Source organism: Callorhinus ursinus, unplaced genomic scaffold (genome assembly GCF_003265705.2).
Source record: "Callorhinus ursinus isolate GAN/ISIS: 27379988/994484 unplaced genomic scaffold, GSC_fseal_2.0 scaffold43, whole genome shotgun sequence".
NCBI classification, from domain to species: Eukaryota; Metazoa; Chordata; class Mammalia; order Carnivora; family Otariidae; genus Callorhinus; species Callorhinus ursinus.
In genome coordinates, this window is record NW_027397105.1 from 11,139,434 (window position 1) to 11,154,316 (window position 14,883).

The 14,883-nt window shown below is 54.3% G+C and overlaps 1 protein-coding gene and 1 pseudogene across 6 annotated transcripts in view; both read right to left on the reverse strand.

Moving 5' to 3' along the window:
- EPN2 (epsin 2) overlaps nt 1–14,883 on the reverse strand; it is an 81,653-nt gene continuing 66,770 nt past the window's right edge. For all 6 annotated transcript variants that reach the window (XM_073881795.1, XM_025864308.2, XM_073881796.1 and 3 more), the window contains 4 exons: nt 7,593–7,766; nt 6,899–6,985; nt 4,762–4,977; nt 1–2,823 (listed from right to left, as the gene is read on the reverse strand). In XM_073881795.1, the coding sequence (XP_073737896.1) occupies nt 2,525–2,823; nt 4,762–4,977; nt 6,899–6,985; nt 7,593–7,766 (776 nt within the window). In that variant the 3' untranslated portion in view covers nt 1–2,524. The remainder of the gene's footprint in view (nt 2,824–4,761; nt 4,978–6,898; nt 6,986–7,592; nt 7,767–14,883) is intronic.
- Nucleotides 11,891–13,123, reverse strand: LOC112817257 (myosin regulatory light chain 12B pseudogene; annotated as a pseudogene).

The window sequence follows — 14,883 nt, forward strand, 5'->3', positions numbered from 1 at the left end:
TCATGATACAAATGATAAATTATATTTGTACAGTAAATAAGTATCAATAGTCAACACAAGTTCAAAACCAGCCACCGGCCCCTGGGACTGAGGAAACGGCTGGGCGACCCCCCTACCACAGTGCCCATCGGGAGGGAGCATTACAGGGGTGGCAGTGGCCGGTGGCTTCATGATCAGTGCAGCAGGCGACAGGGACAAGGCGCCTGGGACGGGCCTGGGCTGGGGCAGCCCCGGGCGGCGGGGGGGGTCTTCTGGGGCCTTGGCGGCCCCGTGGCTAGAACGTTGGGGCCTCAAAGTCAAGTCAGGAATAAAAGAATCACTGACCCAGTAGTCAGGTTTGGTCTACTGGCCTGTGCGGGGGTCCAGGCTCGCACCATATGAGTGAAAGCACCTCCCCGGGGGAGCGACCTGCCGGGCCCCAGCCTGTCTCCACCCTCCCCCAGGTCGGAGGCGGCCAGACCGGGCGGGAGCCCGCGGTCCAGCCCCAGGTCTCCGGCTCTGGCGGAGGCATGGCCGGTCAGGAGCTCCGGCGGTGGCTCCTCCAGGGGGACAGCCTTGGGGAGCAGCACGGGTGAGCTTTGAAAATCAGGCAACAGGAGAGGCGGGAGAAGGCTGTTCTCAACGCTGCCTGCTCCCCTCCAGGGCAGGGCAGATTTCCTCCGGGAGCTGGGCGAGGGGAGGGGGCGGAGGAACAGCAGGGGGTCGGCTGCCCTTGGGAGTCTGGGGGAGGGGGGCTGGGAAGGGGGGAGAAGTCCACAGTGGAAAGCAAGACTGGGGCGCCCACCAGGCAAGGTGACCTGACCGGACGCAGGATGGGGGGGTGGGGGGTGGGGGGTGGGGTTCCCTTCCCTGGGGGAGATTCGCGTCTTTTCTGGTCTTTCGTGAATTCATACTTTTCTTCTAGTGGTGGGTGGGGCGAGAGGAGAGGAGAAAGTTGGGAGAGAGAGGTAATATTAGGGCCTGTTTGTTAAAAATCCATGTGAGAATGACTTTTTTTTTTTTTTTTCCCCTGCCTCTCCAAAACAAGAGGTGATTATTTTGAAGTCTGCAGTGTGTGTCTGGAGTCAGCAGGCGGGTGGGTCGGGGCCAGCCCTGGCCGCTCACCCCTCTCGGCCTGGAGGCCGTCCCTGGGGAGCCCCCAGATGCCGTCTCCACGCCACCCCCATCCTTACCCTGAGTGCGGATTACGAGAGAGATCACAGACACACAAGTTTCAAGATGCCTCTTCCGTTTCAGATTTCCACTGGAAGCGGAAGTCCTCGTTGATCCGTGCATGCCTTCAGTTACAAAAGGGAACTGGCTGATAAAAACCGGTGGGTCACATTCATCCGCTAGATTTTCTTTTTTTTTTCCTTTAACTTGATGTTGGTGGAGCAGTAAGAAAAATAGCCTCTCTCTGAATCTAGCCCAAAAGGCTGCAGGTCAACCCGTTTGGTAAGTCACCAAAAAAAGGGAGTAAAAGAAAGGAAAAGGCAACTGGAGGCTGGGTTTTTGTTGTCGTTGCAGGTTTTTTTTTTTTTTTAAATAAACATCATCTGTCCTATGTAATCAAATTCCCATATTTTTCCCTATAAAGAATTCGCTTTAGTTTTTTTTATAAGGCATTTTTTTTGTCTCTTCCTATTTAAATTTTCTTTGAGTTAAACCATAAATAAGAGGGTTTAAACCACTCACATGACACGTGCCAATATCTTAATTCAGCCAGACCTGGTAAATTCTATCAAAACTAGACAGTTAAATAAGAACCACGTTATAAAAATATTAGCCAAAAAAAGACTATCAGATAATTCTGCAAACTCAAATATGAAACTGTACTAAACAAATTATGTGCAAACGTATACAAGCATACAGCCAAGTGGCAGGGTTATGCTCAGATTAGTTTAAAGCTTGCTCTAGTGGATTTAATTCAAGAGTTGTTCCACGGTGGTGTGTTTACTTTGAACTCACACACGAGTCAAAGAAAAATAAAATATGCACAACCACTTCCCCGAAAAGATCAGCGTCTCATGAAGTCAGTGCTTCATTCTGTCCACACCTGGGACCGCCTGGGGGTGTCGCTGGGGCTGGGGGGGGGGGGGGGGGGGGGGGCAAAGACGCGGCGGCCATCCCAAGGCCCTGGGCCAGGCAGCGTCCCAGAGGCCCTCAGGCTGAGGCCTCCCGCCTCATCCCAGGCCCCAGAGAGCGAGCCAATCTACAGAACCAGGACCTCTGCGCTCGGGAGGAAGCGAAGAGGCGACCAGGCCCGGGTCGGGCCCCTCCCACGGGCAGCGGGCGGGCGGCCTCGGAAGGCGCGGAGACCCACATGCTGTGTCTGACGTCTAGCAGGCCTGCCGCCGCTCGAGTCTGAGGGTCGGGGCTGGGAAGACAACCCTTTTATCAGGAAGCCGGGACCGGGAAGCCCTAACACCCCCCCACCCCCCACCCCCACTCTTGGACACCAGTCCACAATCGAGAGTCCCTGCTCGGTGTCCTCAGGCACAGAGGCTCTGGGCATTCGCTCTGTGGTGGGTCCCAGGCCCGGGCACTAGAGAAGGAAAGGGTTGGTTGTGCCGGCGGCCTGAGCTGCCGAGGGGGGGATGCTCACGCTGCCCACCATGTTCATCGAGGCGGGGCCCAGTGGCGTCAGGGAGGAACCACTGGCCCCCAGGGCCGGGTGTGGGGCCGTGGAGGTCATGGAGGCCACAGCCATGGGCTCCACACCTGGGCTAGGCCCAAAGGACGTGCTGGTCCCCAGGACTGGGCTCCCCCGCAGCTGGTTCAGCGTCAGCGGCTGGGGCTGGTTCACCTGGAAGGGGTTGACCGGGGCAGAGGCGGCGGCTGCACCTGGGGGAGAGAGGCAGTGGTAGAGTCAGAACAACGGCCGTCCCCAAGCCCAAGGGCGGGAGGTGGTGGTGACCGGCAGCACATGTGCTCCGGCGTCTGCCCCTTTGGGCACGGGCTGGGGTGCTTCCCAGGGCCGGATGCTCTGCAGGGCCCGGGCGCCAGCCAACGCACGCCCCGCACGGCCCGCGCGTCCGCCGGCTGCAGCTCTGGCCTCTGGTTGGGGACACGAAGGCCACTCGGAGCCTAGCGACTCATCTGGAGTCACAAAGCCTGACTCGGGCAGTGCCGGGACCGTGCCTACTCGCAGCCGGCACCCCAGGACTCCCTCAGCAGCAAACACCTGGGGCCGCTCCCCTATTCGGTTTGCCGAGCTCAGGACCACAGGTGTCCGGGAAAGAGGGGCGCAAAGGGGGAGCTGGGAACCTCAGCGTGCGGCTTGACTGCCTGTCTCCACCCTGGACCCTGGGACCCAAGGGCTGGTGTAATAAAGGCTCTGAGAAGCCCTGCAGTCAAGAAGCGGATGCAGCTCTGTCTTATCCAGCGTTTCCCGAATTTATCACACATCATCAAGCCTTTTTCCCGAGCTTTTAGCAAAAACCTGTGCTGATACTCTGCCAAAACACCCGCGAGCTGGCAGCACGGAGGCTCCAAAGCAGCCCAGCCCTTGAGCACAAGGGCTGCCCGCTGCGGGGCGCCCCCAATCACCACCAGGAGACGCTGCCCGCACTCCATCCCACCCGGGGCGGGGGCAGGCCCTGCTGAGGGCACAGCCGGGCGGCCCCGCACCTGCCCCTCTCGTACCCCTGCAGATCAGCCCCGCCAGAGCTGAGCCAACTCAGAGGTACCAGGAGCCCCACCCCACCCCACCCCGAAGGCCAGATGGCGGGGCACTGGGCAGGAAAGGCAGCCTGGCTGAGACACTGGGTTCGGATCCAGCTCCACCCAGGGAGCGAGGAGCAACCCTGTCCTTGCCCATCTCAGGACCATGGGGGTGGGTAGGACCCAGGCACTCCATATCCCACTTCTGCCCTAAGGACCCCACCCTCAGCTCTTCTAAGTCCTGGGGTCCTTCTCTGGCAGGGGCCTCTGAGAGGCTATGGCCCTGGGCTGCAGATTTCGCTGTCTTAGGGAGGGTCTCAGTTTGAAAGCCCTGAATGTGACACATCCTGGCCCTTGGGGAGCCCACGGCCTTGCTGGACAATCGGGGTGGGGGACACTCCCCAGGAGGAGAGGGTTGTCTGGGCTGGATGCTGAGGATGACCTATCTCCCACTGGAAAAGAGGAGAGAGGGCGCTCCGGGCAGGGGGAGCACAGGGTGCAGGCGTGAGGAGCTCGGCGCCCCGGAGGGTCTGAGCGCACGGCCCCAGCGGCCCCGGACTCTAAAGCAAGGCCTGGGGGCTTGTCCTGCAGCCCACACAGAGCCTTTGAAGGTGCAGAACAGGCCTTTAGACAGAGCCTGGCATCAGGGAGAATGCATACAGGGGACGGGAGTTCCCAGGCGGAGTTCCCAGCCCCGGAAAGACAGGATCTGGCACCTCGAATGACTACACGGAGGGTCTGTGGGCCCCTGGAAGATGGCCCCCCCGAAAGGGAAATGTTGGGCAGCAAACCCAGGCTCTTCCTCACCCGGCCACTGCCCTTCCCCAGCTGACCGAGAAGTGGAGCCCGCTGGAGGGTCTCCCTGGCCAAGGGCACCAGGTCCGGGGCAGCTTCTGCTCAGCGGTCTCCACTGAGAGCTGAGAGGAGCTGGTTCCCACCATCCCCCCAAGCACACATCGGCTTCCGCGCCCCGCCCCCCCAAGGCCCTGGAGAGGCCCAGGAATGCCAGGCATGCCTCCCGGTAAGGCAGGAGGAACCCCAAGAGGCCCGAGGAGAGGTCAGGGCCAGAGGCCGGCCCCAAAGCCAGTCAGCAAGGGCAGTCAAGGACAGGGAGCATACCTGGTGCCAAGAAAGGGTTGAGGGACTGGGCCGGCGGGGCTGGCCTGGTCACCAGCGAGTCCAGGTTGACCAGGGCCGCGTTGGGGCCCAGGAAGGACTCGGGTGTTTTCCGGGCACTGCTGGGCTTGCTTGAGGCGGCGGTCAGGGGCTGGCACTCAAAGGGGTCGGGGCTTGTAGTTTCGTTGTTTTGGGACGGTGGCGAGGTCACGGCCTCAGCTACAAGACAAGGACACACAGGGGCCCGGTGAGGATGGGGGGGCGGGGGGGGCCGACCCGCGCGAGACACAGACGTTCCGGGGGACACCTGCAGGGCCACGCAGAAGACGGGGATGTTCGCTGCAGCGGTGCTTGCAACAGGCCCGGCCAGGGACAGTCAGCCACGGGGCGGCTTACAGAACCCCCGGTCGTGTAACCAAAGCCAGAGGGCAGGGAAAGGAGAGCTCCCGACAAGAGGGCCGTGTCACGTCACGGAGAAGCAGAAGCCGGAAAACAAAGCGTACGGCAGGATCCTCCAGGTGATATTTGGGGCTGTGGGCTAGCCGTGGGCAGTGGCTGTTTCTCGTGTGTCTTCCCTGTCAATTTTCTACAATGGACATGAATTTCTTGACAGAGAAGAAAAATTATTTTTTTTAAAAATTCAGCCAGCGTGGCAGGGGGGTTAAAGGTTTTTAAAAATGGTCATACTCTCCACTCGGGATTCCCATTTCTAGGGATCTAGTCTCACGAAATAATGCGAGATGGCAACGGGGACTCAAGCACAAGAGTGTTCACCACAGCGTTATTTACTTCGGCAAAACCTGCAGTCAACCAAAAGCGCACTCCCCTAGAGTAAAGTTCAAATCCGTGACTGCTGAGCAATACAAGGTATTCCATAGCTATGGACTATTTTCTAAAGAATTTTTAACATCACGAGAAAATGCTTTCAATCTGTTATTCTACGGGGGGTGGGGGGGGGGGTTGCAGGATTCAGTGCTTTCTGACAGTATGAGCTGAACAACAACAACAAAAAAAGACCGTGTAAACAGAGCTCAGAAGATATGCTGGAAGGAAACAGCGGCTGAAGTAGGGAGGATTACAGAGGAGTTCCGTTTTCTTTCATAAACTTTTCCAAATTTTCTACAATGGAAACAGCTCTAGAATTGGAGGTAAATCATTTGTAAGTGTACAGAAGGACTGTCCACGTAACAAGGCCACACTGCCTTCTCGCTGAGGCACACACGCGTGAGCAAGGACTGTTAGCTTGCACTCTGCCCTGGAGGGGAGATGCATGGAATTTTGTTTCTTTAACGCAGCAAAGGAAAGACCCCAAGCAGCAGTGCGTTCTAAGTTGCCTCTGGTCCCCTGAGCTGAGAGGGGGCCAAGGGGTGGTCAGGTGTGCCAGGCTGCTCGCACCTTAGACAGGGGGGCCAGCCGGGCCTGTGGCTGCCGCTGGGGGAAGCGGTGGGAGGAGGTGAGGGGGAGGGGGTGGGGGGCAGATGCAGATGGGGGGCGCGGGCACAGGGAGAAGCAGAGAGAGGAACAAGGAGAGAAGCTGCTCTATGTGGTGGGGGGTGGGGGGCCCTGGCTCGGTCCCCAGCCTCTGGCCTCCACCCCCTCCCCCAGCCCAGTCTCTCTGTACCCCACCCTGAAGCCCTGCCATCTTGGGGGCACTGGGCCAGGGCTCTGACAGGAGCTGGGTGGGAGCCACAGCCTGGGGTGATCAAGTGGGGGCAGAGACACCCTGTCCAGGCCCACAGCTGGGACTGTCCGGAAAAGGGGCACCGTGGGGAGTGGGGGAGGAAGGCATATGGAGACAGTGGTTCAGATGGTGCGGCGGGGGCCCAGGCTGGGCTGGGGAGGCCAGGGCGGGGGGCTTGTGCCGGCAACCACGAGGGGCCTGGGGGCAGGGCCAAGACACAGAGGTGAATGAGACAGGAAGCATGCGCCCAACACCGGGAGAGGGTGAAAGAAAATCTCAACCCCATGACTTTTCACTGCTGATGTGTGAATTCCTGCAACTAGCCACTTAAAAGCTCCCAAGATCAAAACACAAAGAAAATACATGAAGTTGAGAGGTTTTGAAAGCCGATTATTTCTGCCATAACTGGACTGGTCAAATGCACAGAACGTTATGGAAACCATGACCACATTCACATACCTGTTTTTTTTGAAGTCCGGAGGTTGTCAAACTCAGAAAAGTCATCTTTAATTGTACCATTCAAATTACTGAAGAGATCAAAGGCCCCTGGGGGAACACAAGAGGCTGGTGACTGCGGGTGCATCACGACTTCGATTCTGCTTCCCGGTCTACAACCTTGGGGGGTGCTGGCCGAAGGCAGGGAGGGGATCTCTACCCCGGGTCCTGGGGGAGAACTGAGAGCCAGATGGCAGCTCGGGGTCACCCGGTGGTCTAGCAGGGGGCCGGGTCAAGGATCCTGGCCTCCCCGAACCTGGCGTGGGGGCATGAGCCTGCCACTGCTCCCACCAGCCCCACCCCAAACTGAAGGAGGGGCTCACGCGGGGTGGGGGTGGGGCGGACTTCTGAGCCGGGTTTAGAGACCTGGATAGTGCCTGGAGGAAGCTACTGGAAGGAGTGCCTAGAGCGTAGCCTGCCCAGGCCCCCTGGGGAGCTCCCTCTGGGCGGAGGTGCAGGGGCCCAGAAGGCCTGTGATCTCAGCATTCACAGTGGGCTTGTGGCACAGAGAGGGGCACTGGGCGACTGGGGACAAAGGCTGCAGGTGACAAGGGTGGCAAGTGCAGACAAACCCACAGGTCCCATGCAGAGGAGCCAGGAGAAGGAAGAGCAGTGCAGCCAACGGGGCTCTCAGAGCCTGGGCAGAGCGAGGTCTCACCAGAGGACGAGACGGGCTTGGCGGCCGAGGCTGCGGCCCAGGCATCCGCTGTTTTCCCGGCACCGGGGGCAGCCTGTGGCGGGGCCGCCCAGGGGTCTGAGCCCTTGGGCCCGGAGTGTGTGCTGCTGCCAGTGGGCACGCCCCACGGGTCCACGGAGGCAGCTGGCTTGGCACCTATAGGAAGGCAGGGTAGGCTCAGCTACGTCCTCAGAAAGTTCCGGAAAGCTGGGGTGAGAAAGGAAAGGGCACTGGGCCACGTGAGCCACACCCGGGTCGGCCCCATGTCAGGATGGGCGGCCACCCTAAGGGTGCTGTCCCAGGCCAGCAAAGCTGGGCCGAGCTGAAGGCCGGGGCCTTGGGGGTTCCCACCCTGGGGCTGCACAGGGCCCGGCCTGCTGGGAGGGTACCAGACGGCACGCAGCCGCAAACTTTCCCAAGTGCCTGCCACACATGGTCTTGCACGGAGCTCCCTGAGCTACGTTCAAGGCCGCCTCCCCAGAGTCCACTGGCCTCCTCCGCAGAGCGAGCCCTGCGCAGGCATCCGCTGCCCCGGCCGCGCCCTGGCCCCACCTGCTTTGAGTGGTTTCTGCTTTTGACAGAAGGCGAACAGAACAGAGGACAACGTGAAGAGGACCCATCGACAAATGCCGTTTTCAAACAGTGAGTGACAAATCAGTTTAGGGGGTCACAACTGGCCTTTTTTAAAAGGGTGAAACAGAAACAGCTGAGCGCACCTAACGGAACGTGTCGCTCCCGTTCCCGTTGTGTGGACCTTTCATCTGTCACGTGTAGATGCGGGCGTTACTGCCGCTAAGTGCGTACACAAGTGAGCCATGCCGCGCCTTTCTTTGAGGACGGTCACAGCCGATGTTTAAAAGCCACTGCTGCCTTTCAGGGAGCAAAAGTGCCTCCCCCCTCCATGGCACCAGTCACCCCGATCTTCATGACTTTTGTGTTCGCCCTTCCCTTTATCTCTCCTCGGGTTTTACCCTGTAGAGGTACCTTTAGACACCCTATCCATCAGCTGTGCCTACTTTCATCACGTTACACAAACGGAAACACCGTACACGTTCTGGGCGGCCGGCTTTGTTCACTCCACCTTTGGGAAGAGTTCACCCGCGTTGATGCACAGCTGAAACCTGTTCCCTTTAACCGCCCTAGAACCTTCCACTCTAGCTGGGAAGGAACCACAGCTGATCAGTCTGCCGAAGGCACTGGCTTGGCTTTTTGTGGTGCTGCTCTTTCTTCTCCTGCCTGGGCGCACTTGTACCCGTGAGGACCTCAGCTCGGGGCTCCCTCCCCTCCGCCGAGTGACCCCAGGGTGGTCTCCGCGCACTCTTGCCTTATGTATGCTGCGAGCACACAAGTCCGGCTCCAGCAACTGCCCCCTCACCTCACTAATGCTTCCTGCTCACTTTTCCGCACGTGCCAATCTGGTGGGCGTGCAAGGTCACCTGCCTTTTCTTTTTTTTTTTTTTTAAGATTATTATTTATTTGACAGAGAGGGAACACAAGCAGGGGGAGTGCTGAGCAGGGAGCTCGATGCAGGGCTCCATCCCAGGACCCTGGGATCAGGACCTGAGCCGAAGGCAGACGCCTAACGACTGAGCCACCCAGGCGCCCCCCCTCGGCTGTTTTGATTTGCATCTCGTTGCTCCTTAATGAGGCTGTGCCTCTTGTCATTTGCTTATGGGTCTTCCGTGATTCCTCCCGTGATTCCTCCCCTATTGTGTGCGTGTCCCAATCTTTCTCTGCCTTCCTTTGGGTGTTTATCTTTCTCTTCTTGCTTTGAGAGTTTCTTACCCCCGCTGTGAATACTGTTTTACTTAGCTTACAAAAGAGAAGAATTTACCTCCCAATTTGCGGCTTTTCTTTTCACTCTCCTTAAAGTAGCTTTGGATGAGCAGAGACGTTCTTAAATTGAACGGGGTGCAACCTGTCAGTGTTTTCCCTTCTAATTTGTGCTTTTCCTGACATTCAGGAAAGCCTTCCCGACACCTCAACCGTCTTCCTCTTTAGCAAATCTAACAGGTTTACAGTTTGCCTTGCGTGGTCACATATTTGCTCCATTAGCAATTGATTTTTGCATATGGCATAAAATACAGATTCGATCTCATGCTTTCCTGCCCGAACAAGTCACACTGGCGCCTCCACCAGAAGCCACGGCTTCACAGATTCATTCCTGGGCTCTCCGTTCTGATCCACTGACCCCTTTGTTTCCATCCCTGTGCTTTCTGGATTATCCTCACAGATACTAGAACTAAGAAGAACTATCTGGTACCTGATACCTTGGTCTTGTTCCTCGGGAGTATTGTGGCTATTTCCAGCCCCTTGCTCTTCCATAATCATTTTAAAATCATCTTGCCAAGTTAAAAAAAAAATTTAAAACTTTGCTGGGGGGCGCCTGGGTGGCTTGGTTGGTGAAGCATCTGCCTTTGGCTCAGGTCATGATCTCAGGGTCCTGGGATGGAGCTCTGCATCAGGGTCCATGCGCGGTGGGGAGCCTGCTTCTCCCTCTCCCTCTGCCGGCCGCTCCCCCTGCTTGTGCTGTCAGGTAAATAAGTAAAATCTTTAAAACTAATAATAATAATAAAAAACTTGGTTGGTATTTTGATCAGAATTGCACCAAATCTCAGATCAATTTGAAGTTAACACCACTGTTAACAGCCAGTCTTCCGAAAAACCAAAATCACAGGACATCTCTCCATTCACTTAAGTCCTTCTTTAAGTGAGTGATTTCAAGTGAAAGATTTCAGTGAAAATTTAAGTGCAAGAAAAAGAAATGAGAGGAAATTTAAGTGAAGATTTAAGTGAAAGGTTTCAGTGAAAATCTTTTTTATTTTATCCTTTATTTCCATAAGGGATTCATTCATACAACTGTAAAATCTATTTCTAGGGACTGACGTGTATGTGTGCGTGGGTGTGTTTTAAGATTTTATTTCTTTGACAGAGAGAGAAAGCACAAGCAGGGGGAGCAGCAGAGGGAGAAGCAGACTCCCCGCTGAGCAGGGAGCCCGATGCAGCGCTCGATCCCAGGACCCTGGGATCATGACCTGAGCCGAAGGCAGACGCTTAACCAAATGAGCCACCCAGGCCCCGGGACTGGTATATTTCTAAAATTCCATTGTTATTCGTTTATTGTATGCAGAAAACATTTAATTTTATGCACTGATTCTGGCAGCCCACAATCTTATTAAACTCTCAAGTCTAATAATTAAAATTCACGCAAATTATTTCTTAGAATTCTAATACCTCTTAATTATAAGAGAGTTACTCGGGTAAGTTTTTGGATAGTCTCTGTACGTGATCATAACACTTGCAAATGATGATGGCCTAATTTGTCCCAGTCCTTATACCTTTTCCTTCCTTTTCCTGTCTCACTGTGCTGGGTGGGACCACCAGTCCCAACGTAAAGAACGAGTGTGCATAGTCAGTGTCTCTGTCTTCAGGATCCGTTTTCAACATTTTACATTAAAACATTAGCATTTACCACTTTCAGGCTTTCTTCCTTCGAGAAGCCCTTTATCAGGTCATGGAAGCTCCTCATCACTCCAAGTTTGCTAAGACTTTTGCAATGAATGGCTGGAACCAGTTTCTGTCTCTATTAAGACGACAGCATGATTTTTCTCTTTCGGTCTGTAATATGGTACACAAATAGGTCTTCTAAGGACCTGCTCCCTGTGAACCAAGTTCCTCATGATGTGCCATATCATTTGTATAATTTTCATTTTGGATTTGCAATTGTTTCTTTGCTTTTTGCATTTGTACTTGTAAGTGGGGGTGGCCTGGCAGGTCTGTTCTCACACTGTACGTCCTGTCTGGTTTTGGTGTTAAGGTTGTGCCCGTCTCATAAAACCAGGAGGGACACTCCCCATTTTCCTGCCCTCTGAAGGAGTCTGTATAAAGGTGGAATTGTTTTCCTGAGTGGTGTTAGAATTTGCCGGCAAAGCCCTCTGGGTGGATTGTGGGGTGGGGAGGATTTTTAAGTCCTGACTCAATGCCTTTAATGATTATAGCACTATCCCTATTTTGGGGTTTTCTATTGTTCTCTGGTTGGCTCTGCTAAGTTTTCTTTCTGAATTTATCTACTTTAAGTTTTCAGGTTTGTAGGCACAGAGTTGATCAAACACAGCCTCTTACTCCACCAGCAATCTTGGCAGTTATGTTACTGTGTTTCATTTCTCACAGTGTCTGTGCCTTTCCTCTTTATGTTTTATTTTATTCTATTTTTTTATTTCAAAATAGTGTTTTTATTATATAAAAGTGTAAAAATCCAGCAAAACCAGAAATACCGGATGTATTTTCCTGGGCTTTCACATTTGTTGATTTTTATTCCCAATCTCTTTTTCAGCACAATTTACAACCTCAACCCCATTTGCAGTTTGATTATACAAGTGCTAAGTGGCAGGAAGGTCTAGAATAAATACATCAAAAAAAGAGGCCAAGCTGTGAAACTAAGTTGCATGCAACAGGTCTATGAGGGTGGGGGAAAGTGTCTGGGAAATAAAACGGAGTAAGACAAAGCAATTGGAAGGTTTTAGCTAAAGTTCTTTCAGTCATCTTTGTCTTTTGCTCCATGTTTAAGGATGCGCGTAAACTCAATACAATTGAAATTTCCCTTTTTGTCGACAGGCGCTTCTCTGTACAGCTCATCCACTTCCTCGTCTGTAAACCGATCTCCCATGGTTGTCAGCAGCTCTCTCAGGTAATCTTCCTGGATGGTGCCAGCTGCTTCTTCATCAAAGCAAGCAAAAGCGTTTCTGATGACATCTTCTGGATCTGTGCCATTTAACTTCTCACCAAACATTGTGAGGAACATGGTGAAATTTATGGGCCCCGGAGCCTCATTCATCATGACCTCAAGGTATGCATCGGTTGGATTCTTCCCTAGAGAAGCAAGCATATCATGCAAATCCCCCTTGTCAATGAAACCATCTCTGTTCTGATCAATCACGTTGAAGGCCTCTTTGAACTCCTGAATCTGCGACTGGTCAAACATGGCGAATACATTGGATGTTGCGCGCTGGGGGCGCTTCTTGGTGGTCTTGGTCTTTGCCTTTTTGCTTGACATGGTGGCTATTTAATTCGCCGCCAGACACCAGAACCCGGGATGCCCTGCGCGAGACGACGAGCGACGGCGACGGTGGCTGGGCTGTGGCGCGACAGCGGCGGCGGCCGGCACCTCTTTTATTCTATTTTAAGCAGGCTCCATGCCCAACGTGGGGCTTGAACTCATTACCCTTAGATGGAGACCTGAGCTGAGATCAAGAGTCGGATGCTTAACCGACTGAGCCACCCAGCTCCCCCCCTTATTTTTTAAAATTAATCTTGCCGGGGAATTTGTCTGTTTTATTTATTACTCTTTTTAATTACCAACATCTGTCTTTGTGGATATTACCACACGTCTGTGTTCTAATGCGTGAATTTTTGTTCCTATCCGTATTTCATTTCTTCCACTTTATTTGGGTGGCAATGCTACGAAGCTGTCACTTCCCCTCACACTGCTGTTTCAGGTGCCCCAAGAATTCTGAAATAAGACTATTTACCTTATTATTTTTGGTTCTCAACGTTTCTGGTTCGCCTTATAATTTCTTCTTTGACTCAAGATTTCAGGAGTGTTTTCCAAGTGTCAAGTGTACGGAGTTTTTCTAGTTTTCTTTTTGTTGTTGAGGATACTGTGGTCACAAAATGTGTTCTGGGGTGCTCCCAATTTCCAGAAATGCGTTGAGGCTGCTAGACTTTATTATGTCCAGCACACGATCAAGTTTTTGTCAGTATCTGGAACGTGTGTGCTCGGGTCACTGAGAACAACAAATCCACGACCTCATGAACCGTGCTGCTCAAATGTTGTTACATTCTCACTACTGTTGGTGAAATAAGAAATATAAATATTGGTCTCCACACCCCCATTCCTGGGACAGAATTCCCGAAACCCCTCTCATTTCTTAAGTGACCAGGCACTACGAGCATCTCCTGCTTACTGAGGTGACCCTGCGTGGGTTCCTGGCTGGCTCCTGGCTGGAGCCAGAATACCCAGAACCCCCAAGCCTCAATTAGAAGCTGGGATCGTTCTGTTACCTGGAAATGTCGCGTTTTACCTTCCTTCTTAAGGAATACCTTCAATGAATATAGAATTCTGGAGGATCCAGGTTGTTTTGTTGGTGTTTCAAGATGTAAAATGCATTTTACCATCGTTCTTGGAAGAGGATTTCACTAGGAAGGGAATTCAAGGCAGACGGTTTTTCTTCCAGCCCCCTGAAGACCTTACCCCATGGGCCTCTGGCACCTTCCATCCATGCTGAGATGTCAGTTACCAACGCGCCTGCCGCCCCTTTTCCATGGACCGTCCGCACCCCCCCCCCGTGGGTCTAATATGTTCTCCTGTGGGGCTCTGCAGTCTCCTGCCAATGTACCGAGGTGGGAAGTTCTTTTATCATATCCCGCTTACAATTCACTAGGCTTTCTGGATCTGAGAAGTAGCTCCTTGCTGTGATCCTAAAAACCCTCAATCACGCTTTTCAAATCTAAACTCTTCTGAAACTCCAAAGAGAATGTGTGTTAGATGTCCTCGTTGTGCCTCTGTGCTTCCCCAGCCACACTGACCTCCCCAAAGCTCCCCAGACGTACCAAAGGGCATGTCCACCGCCTGAGGCCTCTGGGCCTCCACGTCCCTCCATTTTCCCGCTTTTCTTGCCTTCACTGACTCCTGGAACCGCTCAGCTTTCTTTCAGAGCACTCATTTGCCTCAGTGTCTCCCAGGGCTGTGACCTGGCAGCGGGGCGCAGGGGAGCGTAGGCAGGAGGTGGAAGGGCAGCAACTGGGACAATCGGGCTGAGCTCCATGGCTCAGAGAGGGCCGCAGGAAGGGAGGTGACTGCCCGTCTCAGAGAAGACCAGGGGATGCTCCCAGGTCCCCAGGAGGACCCACAGCCCTGGGCACCATTCCCAGGCCTGCCCCTCTCGGCAGCCCGAGTAGCCGTGCGCAGGGATGGACATGCGGGTAGGACGGCCCTTGACTTTCAGAAACAAGAACCTCTGCTAGGCGTTCTACCACTGTGCTGGCTTTATCTCTTCCGGTCCCTGAGATGCTGAGTGGCCTTGCAGCGGGCCTGTCGAGCCCATATCAGCCGCCACCTTGACTGTCTTTTCGCGTCTGGCTGACAGCGAGTGGGAGGGGCACAGGGAAGGGGAGGACAGGGCTGCCTCTGCTACTTCCCAGACCTGTCACCGCACCCGCAGTACCGCTGGGAGCTGGACACGGGCCAAGGCCGATTCTGCCATGCAGCGTGCAC